Source organism: Hippocampus guttulatus, chromosome 3 (assembly GCF_054856545.1).
Source record: "Hippocampus guttulatus isolate MCC_2025c chromosome 3, RoL_Hgut_1.0, whole genome shotgun sequence".
Lineage (NCBI taxonomy): Eukaryota > Metazoa > Chordata > Actinopteri > Syngnathiformes > Syngnathidae > Hippocampus > Hippocampus guttulatus.
This window is the reverse complement of record NC_141263.1, coordinates 18,208,162-18,227,879: the sequence shown is the minus strand read 5'-3', so window position 1 is coordinate 18,227,879 and position 19,718 is coordinate 18,208,162. Positions and strand designations below refer to the sequence as shown.

The window sequence follows — 19,718 nt, the reverse complement described above, 5'->3', positions numbered from 1 at the left end:
CACTGTTTTCAAAACCAAAATATGAAAACTAATCTCGATCTTTTTGAATATCAAGTCATAATAAGAGGAGCGGCATCAAACAAATGAATTTTTTTTTAAAAATTTAACATTTTATCTTTATAGCACCGGAAGTAAACTGCGACCTCAGGTTTATTTTGACAGCTGTGTTTCCAGGGCAACCGTAAACCGACGCCCCTGGAGACATGGCGGAGCTCCTGCAGATTCAATGCGTGCTCGAAGAGTTCCGAAAGCTACAGTTCTACAAATCAAGGTATCACTAAGCACGGCACAAATAGGCAAGTTACAAGGATATGCTGATGTGACAGCTAAATAAACTAGATCTAAGATAAATAAGGTATGTATTAGTATTCGTTTATTTTAACCACACACGCTCAAATCGAAGTGATTTATAATAGCGTTTGTGAAACATAAACAGATATGTTCTTCATTTTTCATTCCATAAAACGAGTACAATTAAAGTGTTTTATTTTCTCTTACTTCAGGTTAGAAGAGGCAACTAGACAGCAGGAATACAGAGCTGCTCTCCGGATTCAGAGCTGGTTCCGAGGATACAGGGTGCGCTTTTACATCAGGTAATGCTGAAGTGCCAAGTTTTCATTTGTCATGTGACAAATTACTGCTCTTTATTTCATACAAGCCCAGCCATTTTAGCACTTCTATAGCCTCTAGGCCTTATAAAACATCTAGTCTTCGCATGGGTATGTTAATTTACAGGGAATACCCCGATACTGGCTCCCTCCCGTAATTGTAGGACTGCTGGATCTTTGTAAATGGCCTTGAGAGCCTGTTCTGTACTACGACCCCAGCGCCATTCTGCAGGGTCAGCAGACAAACTTCCAGACAGTAGGTTAATTCAGATTACTTTAGTTAATTGATCAATACGTTAAGTGGATAATTAGCAACAATTTTAGCTGCCTAAGTGCAACTCTGGGGTTGTGCTATCCCACTATAAGCATTGATTTTCCAGGTGTATAAATGGCCTTTTGGAAATTGATGGCCTCATTGGAGGTGGAGATTTGCAATGGACTTGCATTTAGGGTATGTTTGAAGATGAATACAAATGTCTGCTGCAGCATAAAGGAGGGAGAAAGGCTCATCGGGCATGATAGAAAGGCCTGGAGGAGCAGCAATTTTGTGTGTGTGTGTGTGTGTGTGTGTGTGTGTGTGTGTGTGTGTGTGTGTGTGTGTGTGTGTGTGTGTGTGTGTGTGTGTGTAACATTAACGATCCCGTGACCTTTGAATTCAATTCCTTTACATCATAACAGTTGTGAGCAGAAAGCAAAATCACTGTTTTCCTTTCTTTTTAAAAGAAAAGTAGCGTTAGTTCATAATTGATTTTCCACTTTAGGCAACACCTACGGGTAATTTAAATGAATTTCATGCAGGATTTCCATTTTTAAGGCTTTTTTCAGTTTCATTTGCAGCTCTTGCTGACGGTCTTGTATTTTAGGTTTTATTTGACACCCTAACAAAGAGATTCACAATTTAATTTAAGTTCTCCGCCCCGTTTCAGCAGCACAAAATACCCATCTAATCCTCTTCCCAATATGACTTCATGACAGGCATCTGCACGAGAAGGCGGTCATTATACAGAAGATATGGCGAGGCTTCAGAGCAAGGGCACGTTGCAGACAAATGGTGATGGTAAGCCAGAACGAGGAACAGCTATAGATGTATTGATTTGGTTATGATAGCATGCATTAGAATTCAATTTCTATATGCCTAAGTCCCTGCATCTGACCTTAAGAAATATAATTCACTCATTACACATTGGGAAATTAGCACTTAGGAAATATGATGTAATATGCGATGGAATTTTATCTCTATTGCCAAGTGTGGTGAAGTAAATGGTGGGAGCAGAAGTGCAGAAGTGTTCGCACGTAGCGTGTGTGTCGTTGTGTTTGTGTGTATTTGTGTGCTTTGGAAAAACAAGGCCGCCTTTTCGGCATATTGCCTCCAACTGCTTCTTAATTGAACAGATTGTTGATACCGGATCCAATACCCAGCGCTCTCACATATAATTTTCCCCTGGATTGAGTTTTGTAAACGTATCACAACAAGCTATTTATCATGCCCCTAAATTGACTGTTTGCTAAAGCAAAACTGCCAGCCGTCATTTGGGAGCCGTTCAAAAAAAACGGGGGAGACGGCGGCGAGGGGCACTAAAATAAACGATGAAGGATGTGTCACAATGCACATATGGGCAAAAAAAGTGGCTGTTTGGAGCAAACGAGCGCTCGATTGAATCACTAACACTTTTCATAGTTTGGAATTAGCCTACTGTGGCTCCGTTCTTCAACTCTAGGGATCTGCCATTAAAACTTCAGTACAGGGTCCCGTCAGGGTACTCTAGATTCCATTCAAAAACATGCTCCATAAGTTTACCGAAGACTCAAAATTGTCCGCAGGTATGAATGTGAGTGCTAATGGTTGTAATCGGCTGATGACCCGTCCACGGTCTAACCCACCACTCGCCCAAAGACAGCTGAGATAGGCTCCGGCTCATCCGCATCCCCAGTGTCATGGACTTCTCTCCTTGCACATGCCGACTTTCTCCACTCGCAAAGCTGCTCTGAATAAACTACTCGATTGGCTCGGCGGCGTCGTGTGGGAGGAGTTACAAACATGCCCTTTGCTTGTGTATTTCCTGTGTTACTGTCATCCCAGAAGTTGCGCAAATTTATCAAATTTGTATTAGCCTGGCTACGGATCACGGCCAGAGTCCACCTACTGAGGATCTCAATTCTTTCTCACTCCCTCCAAACACTATTATAAATAATGGGAGTTGTACAAAAGCCTCATCTCATAACACCGAGCGGAATTTACAGGCCCCCTTTCAAGTCTCCTCCGTGTCTTCCCCGTCGTTATTAAAAAAAGATATGTTGAGGTATGGATCCCCTTTATGGACGACTCTCCATTTTGCTCCCGAAACGAGCCCGCAGTGCTCGGCCTCGTGCGTTTGGTGTGAGTGTGCCGCTGCATATTCTCGGGCCTTTTGTGATTCTCTTCTGGCACCTCTGTCATTGATTATGAAATCCAGAGGAGAGCATTTGGCCGTCATACATCTCCATTAGCTCGCTGCTTCAGCGCCATAGATTTTCCTGGCCCTTGCGTGTGTTGGTGTATTAAGAGAGCACTGTCCTCCCCTTGATACAAAGTCCCCCTAATCACTCTCTCTCTCTCTCTCTCTCTCTCTCTCTGCCTCCACACCGCCTTGACGCTTTGTCTTTTTCTCCACTGTTGCTTTCCCCTCAACTCTTCTCGTCCGGAGCGGCCCTATCTGTGCTGCCTGTGTGAAATGTATTATGTATAAAGAGCTGTTTATCTTTGATGTCTGCTGTGGACAGATCAGAGGGCTGTGAGACAGCGCGTAACGTCATCTTTTCCTTTTGTGTTCACAGGAAGCATATTTTATCATGAAGACGAATTTCTACAACGAGATGGCGATCAGGGTAAATATCGCCGCGGTGCTTTCTTTTAACAGAAAGAGTGTCGCGGCGGCGGGACGCATTATATGGTGACGGGACACTTGATCAAGAGTGGCTCATTGTTGCAAAATGAACATCATAAACGTATGTCTTTGTTTTTGCAACGTTTTTGAAAAAAAAATAGGTCTGTCAAATAGGTTCCAAATGATTTAAAATCCAAATGACAAATTAAATTTTTGTCATTTGCCAAACATTTACACACCTCATGAAGGGTTCTTCCAAGATTCCTCCACAGCACCGCCGGTCGGGATAGCTGTCTTGGTCTTGTTGACATCTTCAAAATGGATCCCCTTGATGAACCCTATGACCTTGAGGAAGAGGGGGGGGGGGGAATCACAATAAGTCATGTTTGCTTTGCTGGGTGGTTTCTCCAGCACGGCGATGTACTTCTCTGCAAGGAATTTTCTGATGCTCAGGGCGTTTTGAGCAGATGCTTTGTCATGGTGAACCAGCCACAATTTGCGCTGCCACAACGCAACCCTTTGCACACTCACTGAACAAAGCATATGCACTAGGATTTATTTGTAGATGCAAGGGTTACTTTTTTTGGCCCACACTGAAATGGAAAATGTCTAGTTTGTAATTAGTGTTTGAAAAATATCTTTTTGACACATCAGTAGATAGCTGAAACTTTTCTTACAAACCGAACAATAACGTACATTTACAAAAACGTGTTGGAATTAAAAAGCCGTTCCCAAGAGTTGTCTTCTGTCTTTTTATAATTTACGTAGAAAACTATTCTCTATATATCTTTTGCATTTATATGTTTTATGTTTGTTAGTATTCAAAAAGGGATGTGTAATCAGGGTCGGCAAGGCAGGCAGTGCCGCCCCCTGCTGGCAGTTCTTTGCGTGTGAAGAATCGATGCAATAATTAGGTGCCCATATATCATCACACTCCAGCTTTGACTGATGTGTTTGGCATTTTTACGCAACACATTTGCACAGAAATCTTCTCGTTTTGACAATTCCATATGGCCTCTTTTTTTCTGGCTATCAGCTTCATTCTGCGTCAGCCATTAAGGGGCTTTATAGGCCAACAAAAACAAAGTCTACCAGCTTTTATTAAAGACGTTGTGTTGCTAACCAGCTGCACAAACGTTTGTCGGAACAGCTTGGAAATTGAATGATTCCAAGTTTTACACTTTTATTGGAAAAATGAACCAATGAAAACTGACCAGCCAATTATTTCAATAAATGTCACAGTAAGCAAGACATATATCCAGGAGTAGACTCTGCTGGTGTAGCTTATTGGGATGAAAGGTCAGGGGTTGCTGTCACCACGTGGAGCGGAGAACAAGCTACTTAAGGTGGAGAAAAAGCTGCTTTATGACCCTTATAAAATATCACAGCTTCCTCCTTTACAGCACAATAGCAATTTTAATGGAAAGGAAATGAACGCGAACGGAGCAGGGAATTGACTCCGTGCTCGGTGGTGGAAGAAGGATCTAAGTTTGAACCCCACAGAGGCCAAATAAGACTTTTCTTTGCAAAGTTAGTGTTTCACTTTGTGAGATTAATGAGAGTTTGGTCTGGATTTTGTCACGTCGTCCCAACACTAAAGTCAAATGGGAACAATACTGGCATTACCCTTGGCCAAGGCACTGGCCCCTGAAGAGGAGTTACTTATAGCCCCTGAAAAAGAAACAAAAATGTACCACATGTATCTTAAAATAAGATTATAAATGGTTAGCGTGAGTGTACGGTTATTCTCCATGTTAGGAACTTTCTTTCTCCCTGCCAGTGAGGGGCACGCTTTTCTTATCAATGGGCATCAATGGACATTTTTTTAGGCTTGCAAATGAGCTTTGCTTTTCTCCACCATGAAATTGTTTTACGAATGCAATGCTTGCTCTACTGCGTTATTATACTAAAGATATCTATCAGTGATGTTATTTTGCTCCCGTTGGGGATAGGAAACGTCTATTAGCGTGTGTGGTTGTTTTTTTGACAGCATGATATCTATTAGAGCGGGCCAGGACAACTCTTTTGTAATGTGTTGGGGGGTTTTGGTTTTCCGTGGCATCGCAAAGTGCACTTACATTAAAGTTGAAGAACTTCTGTGCCAAACTTTGGAATGTGTGTGGCCTCTCACTTGCATTCTCTGCAGGAGTGTGCGCACATGCGAATAAGACTGAAATCCAGTGCCAGTGACCCTTTTCAAGAACAAATCAGTGAAGGGCGACGGTACTTGCCAAGCCGTTATTACCAAAGAAATATTTGATAACGTGGGAATGGAAGTGAAAACACAGTGGGAGAAACAATCATCCCCGAATCCCCTGTGACACTTCCTTTGAATGATTCTTGTCGCTCCCCTCCAGTTTATGGCGCCGCGCTAGCTAACGGAGGATAATGTATTAAGGCCGTAATAGAAACCACTGTTTACACGCTGCACCTCGGATTTGTTATCAGATTCAACAGCATCGATTTCACTTGTCAACAAAGGTCAGCAAGAACTCGAGAGGCGGCAATTACTTTATTTAAAATTATCTATTGACTAGAAGATCAATGCTAATTCTCATTTTGCTCTTTGTTGTTTTTCCGCCCCGCCTCCATCCGTCGTTTCTCCTATTCCTTCGTCTTGATAGTGTGATGATTCTTTTACTCGCTGTTGTTTTAATCTCCTAATTAGTTTGAAGGACACCCAGCCTTCTGCCTCACACTTCTTCACTCTCGTGTGTGGGTGTGAGGCGAGGCTAATCTGCAGCCTCGACAATCAATCCGAAACAACGTAGTAAAACGTATGGAGCTGTGGCAGCTGTCCATCCCACCTTGGCTTGTCCCTTCATCACGAACAGTGAAGAAAAAAAATCGCATGATGAGATGATGTGTGATTTAAGGCTGTTGTTCAGGCCGTTAATACTGTCATCCGTTTTTGTAATGCGTTTTTTTTTCCCATGCTTTTCCTCTTACAGATCCAGCGAAGGTGGCGAGGTTTCTACGTGCGAAAGTACATCCATAGCTTCTATTCACGCAAGTGCTATTTGGAAAGAATATCCAGAACAAATGAATTAGTAAGGTAAAAACAAGACAATAATGCAAACTATGATTGTGATAATAAAACCAGGCAATTTAGAAAAATTTGCTGGGCCGCCATACGTCATCCATTGGCGGTTTGGGCACCCATTCGTCGTCGTCAGTCCTTTTTTTTTAAGCTCAACCAAATTGGAATCGACAGTCCGTTATGTTTTGTTTTTTTAACTGCGCTTCTATCATCGTCTCAGTCAGCAAATTTTACTGGGTTGCCATTATGGCAAAAAACTGATGCTAGAAAAATTAGAAACTCACCAGAATAAAGTTGTAATTTTAGTATCTGAACATCAGAAATGTCTTCACAAATGTCATTGTAACAGCGTCACTGAGACCATCAACGCTGCTCATCTTTTCACAGGAAACCAAGTTTGAAATTTTTGCCCCGGGGATAATTTAGCCATCATTTGCTAGGACGCAAAAATAAATGCCAAAAGCCTACGAGAACATCTAAAACGTGAATTTGTGTTTCCCTCGAACTGTTGGTTTATCAGGCACCGAGCAAGCGAGACGCCAGTGTTAAGATCCGTCCTTGTAGACTAGATGTTACCTCAGAGAACATGTAAGGGAGTGAAAGTGACAGAGAAGACAAAGGGCGCTCAGAAGAGGGAAGGAGAAAACTCCTTGAAAGGCTGGAGGCGAAGCGAAGGGAGAAGTGAACGATGTGAAGAAATTAAAAATTTGCCTCCGACGCCAACCCCAGCTGCTGCATTAATATAACACCCGGCGCTCCAGGGCTTACTGCTCGATCTACACCATCTTTTACTTTTGACAAAAAAGAAAAAAAAACACACTTAGTTAATAAGTCATATTTTAACTTAATATATTTTAGCACAAAATATCTTTAGGCTTTTGCTAAAATTAAATGTAAATTTGTTACGATGTCTTGGATCACTGACTCCCCCCTCACCCCCCCCCCCCACGCCCGCTTCCCAGCAGCATTTTCACCTTTTCATAGAGGTGAAAAGGGAGCAGACTTTTAAAGCCTATTAGGAAAGTGTTTCCACTTCACTACAATAACAAATAAAAATAGATGGAAAACGTGCAACCTCATCAAGCATTCTGTAAATTACTTTAACTTTTCCATGATTCCACTCATTTGAGTTTCCTAATTTGCATATCCCAACCCTTAACGCTGTTAAGAAACAAAAATGAAAGTACCAAAGTAAGGGTGAGTGTTAGGTTGAATTCAATCTTCCAAACGAAGCAGAACTCTGCTCAAGAGTCTCATCTTATTCAGTCAATTGTGACAACCCATATGGTAGACATGCATCTACAAAGCCCCTCCTCTGCTGTGATTGGGGGTGTTTAGGTCATTTACTCTCCAGTTAATCACATGTTTATTTAGTGCCACCGAGGTCACGATCAATTAATGCTGTGCGGGCGTTTATTTGAAACATCCTGTGCGCTGCTGAGCCTTTCGCTGTCCGATCAGTCATCCCGCAAAGGTCCGCTTTTTAATCCACCAGCGTGCTCCCTTCCTCTGTAGGAGCGTATGTCTGTCCAGCACTCGAAATGAATTATTCAAAGTTGGACTAATGGGCCCCGTTTAGCGCAGGCCGATCGGCTGTGCATGGTAATCGTATTGGGGAATCGCACCGACTGCCTGTTGTCCCTTATGCCTTTTTCCTATTTACACCTTAAGCGGCGTATGCTTTTAAAGTGTATTTTTAAAAATATGCTGTTTTTTTTTATTGAAAAAAGTTAGACAACAATTGCATTTTAAAAATATATATTATTACTTCATATTCTTTTTATCATTCAAGGTCAAGAACTTGCCAAAAAAAAAACAAATTCAAACAGTGAAAATGTGCTATGATCTGATGTGTGCTGACTTCGTTTAGCCTGAGTTTGAATGTGCTCTGTTATTATTTTTATCATCCCCTTTGTTTTGAAATTGAGTTTGAAAGGTTACAGGTCACATTGATGATGGCAAACCGTTTTTATTTTGCTTTAATTTTTAATTTTTATTTTTTTAGTGCCTCTGTTTGGTGTTAGTACACCACTTGATTTTAACTCCAGCACCACCTCACCAGCCTCTCCTCTTCTTTTTCTAATTTTGCTTTGTTTGTATCCTCCTCTTGCCCCCTCCGCCATTCCCATCAGTTCACCGAGCTTCCGCGCGCATCCTCATTCATCCTCCCTCTCCTTCCGCACAGCCTAATGAAGTCAAGACCCCAGCGCAGTCCCCACTCTGCCACAGTTTTCCTGGGCACCCCAACAATTTATCACTTTGTCAGTGAGACACTTAAAGTTCCTGGGCTTTAATAAGGGCACGCGGGTGGGACAATGGGGGCAATTAGGAAAGCAGAGCAAGGCTGTTTTGCATATTTACTAAATGCGCTGGAGTCATCGCCGCAGCCACCAACACGGGCCGTTGGCTGCATGAATTATTCCTCTATCTGCCATAAACAGCTGGGTAATTATTACTGCCATCATCTGATAAATAGTCTCGCCTATGATGCCGCAACAACACAGGAACTTATTTTGCTTTCACTTGAAGAAATGCGCAGACAGTGTGGCCGCGGTTATTTATTCTCCTCTCCTGTGGCGTCTCACATCCTCCGGCGACTTCTTCTCCTGTCTCTCTTTTCTCCAGCCTTCTTCATCACTCCCTTTCTCATGTCCCTCCCAAGGACATTGATGAAAGGCGAGCCGCTACACTGGAGTGGGACCTGCACTGCCAACATTCTCCGTTTCGACGCGTCACTCTTTCTTTTGCCGCTTCTTTCTGATCCAGTTTGGTGGAGACAAGTTCACTCCCTCAGTTTGATTGGATTTGTATATTCAGTGTGTGTGTGTGTGTGTGTGTGTGTGGTGTGGTGTGTGTGTGCGGCGTCGCATAATCTGGCTGCTGTGCTCTCCTTGACTCTTAAGAAAATTACTTTTGAGGAGGAAACAAAGGAGGTACATGTGGACGGTCTGAGAATGTTTAAACTTTTTTTAAGAGGGGGAATAAAAATACGGACCATATAATGTTTTTTCGTACTTTACAGAAGGAACTGATCCATTTGTGAGTCATTTACCTGCATGGAAAGTCAGTGCAAGAAGCTCAATATATTGAGCTGGTCATGGTCTCAATCGAGTGTCTGACAGCCCCCTTCTTTTCCTTGCCTGCTATTGAATCATTTAATTGGAGCAATTAAAGCAGCCAATCAGGTCACGTCTCCATTAAATATTTAGAACGTGGCCAATTAGTTGCACTGTTGCTGGCCTTGATGACCGCATGTGTGGACCGCTGTCCCGCACTGCCTCAGTCTCTGATATCCCTTGAGGCCCTTGACTCCTCATTCTGAACCAGGGGCTAAATTATTGAGGGAGAGGTGGGAAATTTAGCTGTACCGTATTAGCCATTAAATCAGTGAACAGACCTGGGTCAGGTCGGTTTGGGTTTCGGTGATTTGAAACGGCCTTAAGTAAGCTTGATTAGTTCCTGCATTCGCCGTCTCCATACTAGATGAGATTTTCTCTGGTATTTCAATCATGTGATGAGTTTCTTGCTTCATATTTTTCTTTATCTTTAGACAACTCATATATATCATATATATATCTCTAAAGTCAATGGTGTCAAACTCATTTTTCATGGGCCACATGAAATGATGTTGTGAATGCGAAACCATATCATTGCATAATCATCGACCGGTACTATTGTTTATTTGTTTACACAACAAATTGCAGAATAACTCGTTTTGAAATCAGAAGTCAAAGAAAATAGTTTGTCTGGTAATTATCTGCAAAAAATTAGCACCACCAAATTCTGTACAAACATGGCATATTTCTGCTCTCAAGTTTGACCATTTACTTTCCCTTCTTTCTTTTTTTGCGTTCATTACTCATTCATTCATTTGTACACACACACACACACACACACACACACACACACACACACACACAAACGCACGCACACACACAGTGTATGTGTGGCGTGCTGAACAGGGCTAATGAGGGTTGTATGTTGTGTCGGCTGGTTGGGTCGACACAGATCGAGATGCCTTCAGCCGTTACAAATCTGTTTGGCTTTTGTCCACTACACAGCAATTAATAATGCTGGGGCTGGGGGCAGGGAAACAAAGGTCACCCATTCAGCCCAACACACACACATGCACACACACACTTAGACGCGTGCTCATCCCCATAATAATGTTCAACGCTGAACTCAAATTCAGGAAAGCCCTTTGAACACTGCATGAATATTGTCGCGAGTTATTGTCTACTTTGGCAGTCACACGACAGAAATATTGGACCATATCCATTTTCGAAAAGCAGTTTAATGCATAGATGAACATAAACGCTTTCATAAAGTACCTTGTAAGCTGTGCGCAGCGAATTATTTCACGAAGAGCTTTGTCCCGGAGTATATCCAAACTATATTTCACATTAATAAGTAATATTCCAGTTAGCCGGGTTGACAAATGAAGGCCAAGCAACCTCGATATTTATGCATAGAGGCACTATCATACATAAACATGCGCAAATTCTTAAACTACTGAGTTTAACACCTAAACACACACACACACGCATGCACCCACATTATTGCGAGTGGGTAATGTTCTGCATATTTCATTTATTTGGTAATTTAATCCAATGCCGAGAAAGAAATGAAAATGCAAAGGCGGCGGCAACCACGTTGTGATTTCTTTTTAAAGGCTACTATCGCCGATGAATGTATTAACCCGCCATTACACACCCGCTAAGAATATTCTGATTCGTCTGTTGAGGTCTGTAATAGAAAATAGAAGTCGGATACAACAGTGGAGTGGAAGCAGTGAAAATGGCCGAATTGTTGATGAGCAAAGAGCGAACTCGGGATTGGGATTGCTCTTGTGGAAATAGATTGGCTTTTGCGTGTGTGTGCGTGTTTTCACATTACCGTCATATGAGCGTTTTAGTAATTGTTTCCAATTCCCTCTTTTAAGTTATTACCCCCTTGTAACAATAAGGCTTGGTGATTGCCGGATGAAATTGCTGTGTATGGGCTTTTAATGCATCCCATTTAAGCAGCTTGGCTTAACAGATGTCACAGACAGACCTATCCTGGCTGTTGTGATGAAATATATTCATCATCTTCCCACTTATACCCTCGCACTCGTTCACTTTAACCCCGCCCCCCCATCCCCTACCTTTCCCCGTTCTCTTGTTTTTCTCCCACGGTGCCTCTGCTGTCCCAGCCTCTTATTATCAGCCGCTTTTTCATTCATCTGAAGGACACTTCAGGGAATTACCACCAAAGGCTGCATGATAAATACATAGACACGGATCCACGTTAACAGTGCTATATGTGCTCAAAACTTCATATTTAGTCCTTAAAAAAGAAAGCAGTTTTCCTCTACTGTCATAATTATAATGCATGAATAACGAAGCTTATATTTCAACAATATGCATGCATGGAAACATTTTGTCCGAATGATTTTGAGATATTGAATGTGATCCGAAAGAACGTCGATATAAAAATGCTGGTTTGAATTGAGTTTTTGAAGCCCAATCAGTGGTATCCATTTGTTTTTAGGGGAGAGATGGATCAACTTGAAGAGCTCCAGAAGAAAGAGAGAGTCTGTCTGAAAAAAGTGAAGGAACAGAAAGCCAAACTCTATCAAGCTTACAGGTGGCACCACCTACTCAGCACCAAGCGGGTTTGTCGGAGACACACACGTGCGCACGGTCACAATGTGTCGGCTTGATCATGAGCAGACCAAATGGGTATTCCGTGTTCTCCATAAACAGTTTCATGTATTCAATTGCAGGCCAGATTCTAAAAACATGCATGGTAGGTTAAACACAGATGCTAAATTGTCTGTCGGTGTCCGTGTGAGTGTGAATGGTTGTTTGTTTGTGTCCTGCAATTGGCTGGCGACCAGTTCATCGTGTCACCCACCTTCAGCATAACCCCAACTCGAGACTGCAGTAATATTAGCTATTCAGATTTGGTTCGGTCCCGAGATGTACAGAGTTCACAGGGAGCAGATTAGGTAAGGGATAGGAAGAGTTACGATCTCCAGCTCTAGCCACACATCAACTTTGTAATCAAATACAGTGCTGCTCAACCCTCGCCTTTTTGGGGGGGGGGGGGGGGGGTTACATCTTAATAGCTTTTGTGTAAAATAGAAATTTAGTTTTTTGGTGTGTTCAGCATTTCCTAATTCACTGGGTGTTTAGTTCAGAGAAAAAGTTCTACTTCTCCCACAATTCTCTGCTGGCCTGTCTCGATGGATACTGTATACAGTATATTCTCTCTCTTTTTCTGCATATGGTGGGGGACTCTTTCCCTTCATAGCTCTGACCTTGTCAGCAATGAATAGATGGCTCTCCCACACAGTTCATCCTTCTGCACTTCTCGGACCCCGGCACACACACACACACACACACACACACACACACACGGGCGCGCTCACATCTTACCAAAAGGCCCCAAGTCCCTCTGACAGAGACAGAGATGCTGTGTTCTTGGGGTCAACATCATTGCTCTTCCCATAGCTTGCTCGTTGCTACTGTGGGATTAAGTGTGTCTGCGCTTGTGTGAATGTGTGTCTGTAATTTGTGGCAAGTGACACTGTTTGTGAGCTTTCTGGGGGTTGTTTTGGGGGGTTGTCTCTGAAACATGTCCCACACCACTAGCAGTTCATGTCAGACATGACTACAGTAAATGACGATGTTTGGGATTATTTTGTGTGTGAATGTGTGCTGCTTTATGCGTGTGGAAATAAGCAGTTGTTATGGTTTTCAGTCAATATGCAAATTCTTTTTGTAGGATTAGTATTCATTCGTTCATTCATTCCCTTGTAATTTGGTGAAGTGACAGTAAATTTGTTAAACGACATAAGATAGTTTTGCTCAGGTAAGGGACACGCATTCTCCGATCCGATATTGCCAAGCTCTGTATTAACTGAAGTTAATGGACTTTATTTTACAAATACAAACTAAATCCCCGGCAATATTAAACAAACCTTTACTAATCAACTGGTCTCTAAATGCTATTTTGAAAAGCGCTGAGACACGGTCGTCCTCATTTCCCACTTAAACCCTTTTCTCATTTTTGGAGTGTCCTAAAAATCTTGTGGCGTTATTAGCATATAAAGTAGAGTCCAACAACTCAAAGCTTTGGTCTGGTAATTAACATGCATGCACAAGGATCACTGTGATGTGAATAATTCTTACTTGGGCCTTCTGGAACAAATCTACTTCAGATCTTGTGTATATATGTGTGTGGTTATGCTTGTGTGTAATGGAATTTTTGAACACGTATTCATTATACCACGTTGTGTGTTTTTGTGAAATTGGGAAAAGTGGATGAGAATCAGTGTCATTTGCTCATATAAAGTAATGTGAAGATGATGTCTATCGCTTTAATAGAGTTTCCCATCTCTTGCCCTTTAGTGCCCAGGGGTCTTCAACTCTCCATTCAGGCTGGCCCCCCATGAGATGGAGTTACTACTGAGGCAGGTCAAGTACCAGGCCCCCACCAAGCTTGTCCCGAGGGACTGCGCTCCTCTGACACCTGCAGCTCCTACACTCCCCAGTTTTCATGAGACTGTTGAATCCCCGAGGAGCAAAACAAGAGCTGGCTGTTCCCCCAGGCCCATACCTCCCCGCACAGCTAGCACAAAACAGCAGGTAAGATGGTCTTCAACCGAAGGCGCACATCACTGTCCTCCACCAAAACCCCCTCTTACCAAACACGCATCGTAGTAAATTCCTTCCTCCAAGCTTAGCTGTATTGTCCACAAAAGGCCACTTCCTAAGGGTGGTTGTGAATTTGAATTAGGGCTGCAACTAATGATTATATTAATATTCGATTAATCAGTCAATCATTTTGTCGATTAATCGGTAAAATTGTTTTTCAAATAATATGACATTATTTCAAATTGACAGTGCACAAACATGAAGGAACTATGATTCAGTTAATCATGTGGTCCGTAACATCATCGTCATAAAATACGCACAAATGTTGATCACTGTCAAAGCAAATGTTTTGTTTTGATTCAACCAATGATAATCAGTTGGCTTTCATGGCGTAGCGTAGAAATCGGACAGTATTTACTGTTGAGAAACTGAAATTTAAAAAGGTGTCGAAACAATTCATCGATCATCAAAAACAATTATCAATACATTTGAGAATCGATTAGTCGTCAGTTCATCAAATAATAGTTGGACCACACAAGTTATTGTTTTATTGTTTGTCATGCAACTATGGTCCTGTACTGCAAAGCACCTGACCTTTGACACAATGATGAACTGAGGATTCCAAATTTTTTTTTTTCTTGGTCCGTGCCACACCTGTCCAAAATGATTTGTAGAAATCAAGAGACTTGACTTTTTATGTGTAGTCATCAATACAGAATGGGAGATGAAGCGAAAGTAAAACTAATCCCTGCAGATACGAAAGCAATAATTTTATAGTGTCTTTCTCATGATTTGAGACCCCAACATACTTGCCTTGCCCAATGGGGAATTATTCCCATTGAAGGCAGAGATGCTTGAAAACTCATTTCAAAGAAGAATGGCATCATTGAAACATGGCACACAGCTCTCTCGTGGATAACTGTAAAGAGACGTGAACCATCTCTGATTGAACATTGTTAGTGTGCAGCTCTGTCACTATTGTACGCATGGGTGACACATTGGAAAAGACCAATTTATGTTAATTGGTAATAATTATTGTGTTGTTTTTGTTGTATTGTATGATCAATGCATACTGATTTAGCTCCCAATGTGTTTGATTGTCTTTACGTTTAAGATTAACATCAAATACATCATACAAGAGTTGAGTGGCAAAAGTGCGTGTGACTTTTTCACTTGTCGAGGTGTAATAATTGACATTCAAAACATTGAACGGAATGGAAATCTAAACTAGGATAAATTGCTGCAGTTTGCTGTATTCTGTTTTATTAGTGCATACAGGCCCACTTTCTTTCTTCTGCTTTTACCCCATTCACCCCTAACTACCGTGATGACTATCTGGTAGTGATGGATAAGGTTGAGGTGGAGGTTGTGCAAATGGTCAGGCCAGGCCACTGATCCCATGGCGATAGGAGCAAGGACAGGTTGCCCCACACCTGTCCCTTCCTCTGAATCTACCCCCCCCCCCCAAACCGCCTTTTTCAAAGCCAACAAGGTCACCTCCGCATAGCAACAACATGTACCATCTCCTTAATCTGTGCTGCACTGTCGAATTGAACATTTGCACACGTTACACGTTTGTGCAAGCACATCCATTTGCGCTGGTGAATTTTGGATTTGGAGGTTGAACAAAGTTATTCAAACATCATTACGTCATTTTTTATCATATATATTTATTTTCAAGTCATCTATAATGTTGACAAAATGTCGGCTATTGAGAATTAACATTTCTAAATGATTACCGTATCCATCCATTTTCTGATCCACTTATCCTCACAAGGGTCACGCGGGGTGCTGGAGCCTATCCCAGCTGTCTTCTGGCAGTAGGCGGGGGACACCCTGAACCGGTTGCCAGCCAATCGCAGGGCACACACAGACGAACAACCATCCATACTCACACACACACCTTGGGACAATTTAGAGTGCTCCATTAGCCTGCCATGCATGTTTTTGGAATGTGGGAGGAAACCGGAGTACCCGGAGAAAACCCACGCAGGCACGGGGAGAAAATGCAAACTCCACACAGGGAGGCCGGAGCTGGAATTTAACCCGGTACCTCTGCACTGTGAAGCCGACGTGCTAACCACTCGACCACCGGGCCAATTACGTCTCAAAGGTGTGATGATGCAGCAATTGTGATTAAATGATGACGGAAGTTGAAGCTCAGCATACATACAGTATAGCTCAGCGTATCATTTCTTTATCTTGCTCCCACAATGGCACCACTTATGTTTCTTTCATTGCTCACTTATTTTAAGACTACCTTAGATGAATTGTGTCTTTTTTTTTTCCTCTCTGCCTCTCACGTGGTGTGATTGGCTTCTGCTTTTAGCTGTAAAACCATCACCACCTGTGGCAGAAAGATCTGACAGAGAGGAAAGAAGCATTCATCATTGACTGATAATTGTAACTCTCTTTGGTTATTTCAGGTCCGGATCAGAGACCCTGGGGAGGCGTGGGAGCCAAGTGTACGTTTTCCTGAGCTTTTCGCGGGTCTGCACAGCTCGTGCGCACACTTGGACGAGGCTCAGAATGATCTGCAAGCCTACAGTGGCACAAGGTCAGTCAAGCAAGTATTTTTAATTTTTTTTTCTGGACTGCAACATTAGTTAGACTCCATCCATTTTTTTTAATGTTTCATATCGGTCGCAGGTGAGCTGGAGCTTATCCCAGCTGATTTGGGGCCGGGTACACTTTGGGCTGCTCGCCAGGCTACGACCCGAGACGTATCGACAAACAATCACTCACATTCACAAATACGGACAAATTGAATCTTCAGTTAAGCTAACGTACATGTTTTTGGAATATGGGAGGAAGCCAGAGTACCAAAACAGACCACACGCAAATATTGGGAGAACATGAACATTCTATTCAGGGCGGCCTGAGGTGAGGTTTAAATCTTTGGCATAAGATAGACTGCATTGTCGAATGAGAGCCAATAAAAGCGGTGTCGAAATGATCTAATCATACAACGATAATACAAAGCATCCGCAGATCCTTAACAAAAAGTCTTAAATTTAATTTTCCAAAATCAAGGCCTTAATTAGCCTGACAGTTGACACTTAATTCTTATATGTGCCATTCAACAGGTCTGAAAAATGCCACAACCATGAACAACAATTGCTTTATTTTCTCAGGAAACATTTTGTAAAGAATGCATAATTACTTTATGTCTGTCATCCGGTTTTCCATAAATTGTATGTAAATTCCTCAAATATTGTGTAATTAATTTTGATCCAACAGCCAATTTAACATAGCCTTTAAAAGAGTTTTAAAATACTCAGACTGTGCTTTCTTCATCCATCAGAGCCCCTGTGATATCGCTCAGTTCGACTGTCACACCCCTTAAGGGCCAGTAGATTAGAAACACGCCTATGTTGCACTCAAGTACAACACTATTACAAACTGCCACTACAAAATGAAATTTTCTAAAAATCCATGTTTGTATCTTTAACATGTGGATTATTATCTTTAAAACAAAGGGGAAAAAAATAGTATGAGTGTGTAATGTTGTGCTGACGTGTGAAAATGTCTCTATACTTAACACAAGCACATTCGTTCCACATTAAGTAACAAATGAACACATCCTTCGGAAACGTCATGATGATTATTTTAACACTACGTTACTGCCCATTTCTTATTAACGGTGTCACAGGCTTTTCCGTGTAATTAAGATCAGTGTGTGTGCGTTTGTATGTAACAAGTGTCGCTGCGGTGTATTTGTGACTTTGTTAAACACTTGATTAGAACCTCATTACTACTCACGGACTAATCTACTCTGCTGTGTGTGAAGTGCTCGTATTAACCCTCAGCTTGATCTCGCGCACGCTGTAATTTCCCTGGCAACAGAACAAAAGACCACCCAGTTTTCTCACCACTATACTCTTCTTTGGGATTTAGCGCCGCTTCAATCACACAACTGAAGCTGCGCGGATAAAGATGCGAGTGTCTGACATAGAAAATCAGTGAGTGACTTGTAGCTATGCCAGGTGTACTAACAGCCGGTGAGTTAGAGCAGATCTTAGTCTATTTTTGAGAGGGATGATAATAAATATAGAAAATATTAGAAACCACTTCCTGTGACTCAGTGTAAAAGAAAAAACCCTGAGTCGGATCGGGACGGCCAGCATGGCATGGTGTTGTCTGCCAAATTCCCAAACATGGTAAATTACACTTGCCTTCGCATGTAAATGAAGATGCGGCAGTTTCTACGCTCAGCGCGCCTTTGCCTGTCTACGAAAATAGAGCTCTGAGTATCACGTTACCGATCCGGTGGTTTGGCCCATATACAGTGTACAGTACATTGATTAATCACATGTCCTATTTTTTTTTTTTCGCTCTGTCTGACTGTTGGTCAACCAGCGAACCAGAAAATATGCACCACCATTTGGACCACAACAGCACTGGCATTCCTCATCCCGGCAATGTTAAGACCTTTGCATAGTGCTCAACTGCTCATACACTGACATCAACAGAAGGTAGGTTGTCCATTTTAAATACATACAGTATACATTAAGGGTTATTTAATGTACCATATTTTCTGCACTAAAAAGCGCACATAAAAGCCTCCCATTTTCTTAAAAGCTCACAGCGCGCCTTAAAATCCGATGCGCCTTGTGTATGGTCATTACGGGAATATTCGACCCCAAAATGGCTCCTTGTTCGAGACATGCTGACAACAGACTTCAAACTTAAGGTGATCGGTTACGCAGTTGAACACGGAAATAGAGCGGCAGGAGAGGTCAATGTTAACGAGTCCATGTTAGAACTTGCCATTGGTTAAGGGAACTGTCGCTGCTTTATTAAATACGTTTTACTGACATCTGATTGTTCTGTTGGTGTTTCCTTGAGCGTTGCTCCATCTAGTGGATGCATTGTAGATTGCGTCTTATAATGCGGTGCGCCCAATGTATGAAGAAAAATTACTAAATCGACCATTCATTAAAGGCGCGCCTCATAATCCAGTGTGCCTTTTAGTGTGGAAAATACGGTATGTATTTGAAGAACTTTGTAAGTTATTATTGGAGATTATATACCTACCACACTCCCCTCAGATTGATTGTGCGGATAGCAGGCCATTGCCAGCTTTGCGCTTAACATTCAGTTCATATAGATATAAGCAATAGATTGGGGTTGACTGAGGGGTTGCCAGGGGACTCCCGCCTCAAATGTCACACAATATTCTTCCTTCACATAAAAAGATGGAAAAACAGACTCTTGGTGCAGTCAAGCCCTTTCAATTTGATTTGCACAAATTTGTCAAAAGTGACAGCAATTTAATAAATCGCCGCTCTCTATCACACGCATATGTACACCCACCCACACACGCCAACACAATTCCCAGTTATGCCCTCCATTGCCCCCTTTCTATGTATACGTAAATTAGGTGTATGCATGGCTGTGTGTGTATGTGTGTGTGTGTGTGTGTCTGCATGTCGGAGAAGGAGCGTGTGTGCACGTGGGCCCTGCGGTCTGGTCCAGGCATTAGGTAATTGACTGTGTCTTTGCTCAAGGCCTTTCATGGATCACCGTCCTTTATTAGCTCACTTTCCAGCAAGCACACGCA

At 42.2% G+C, this 19,718-nt stretch overlaps 1 protein-coding gene across 1 annotated transcript in view; it reads left to right on the top strand.

The window, feature by feature from the left end:
* The first annotated feature begins 203 nt into the window (after nt 1-203).
* Nucleotides 204-19,718, top strand: part of spata17 (spermatogenesis associated 17) — a 33,235-nt gene continuing 13,720 nt past the window's right edge. Inside the window, exons 1-9 of the mRNA XM_086107096.1 lie at nt 204-271; nt 504-593; nt 1,584-1,665; nt 3,423-3,473; nt 6,424-6,527; nt 12,045-12,168; nt 13,910-14,146; nt 16,582-16,712; nt 18,515-18,630. Coding sequence (XP_085963222.1) covers nt 204-271; nt 504-593; nt 1,584-1,665; nt 3,423-3,473; nt 6,424-6,527; nt 12,045-12,168; nt 13,910-14,146; nt 16,582-16,712; nt 18,515-18,596 — 969 coding nt within the window. The 3' untranslated portion in view covers nt 18,597-18,630. The remainder of the gene's footprint in view (nt 272-503; nt 594-1,583; nt 1,666-3,422; nt 3,474-6,423; nt 6,528-12,044; nt 12,169-13,909; nt 14,147-16,581; nt 16,713-18,514; nt 18,631-19,718) is intronic.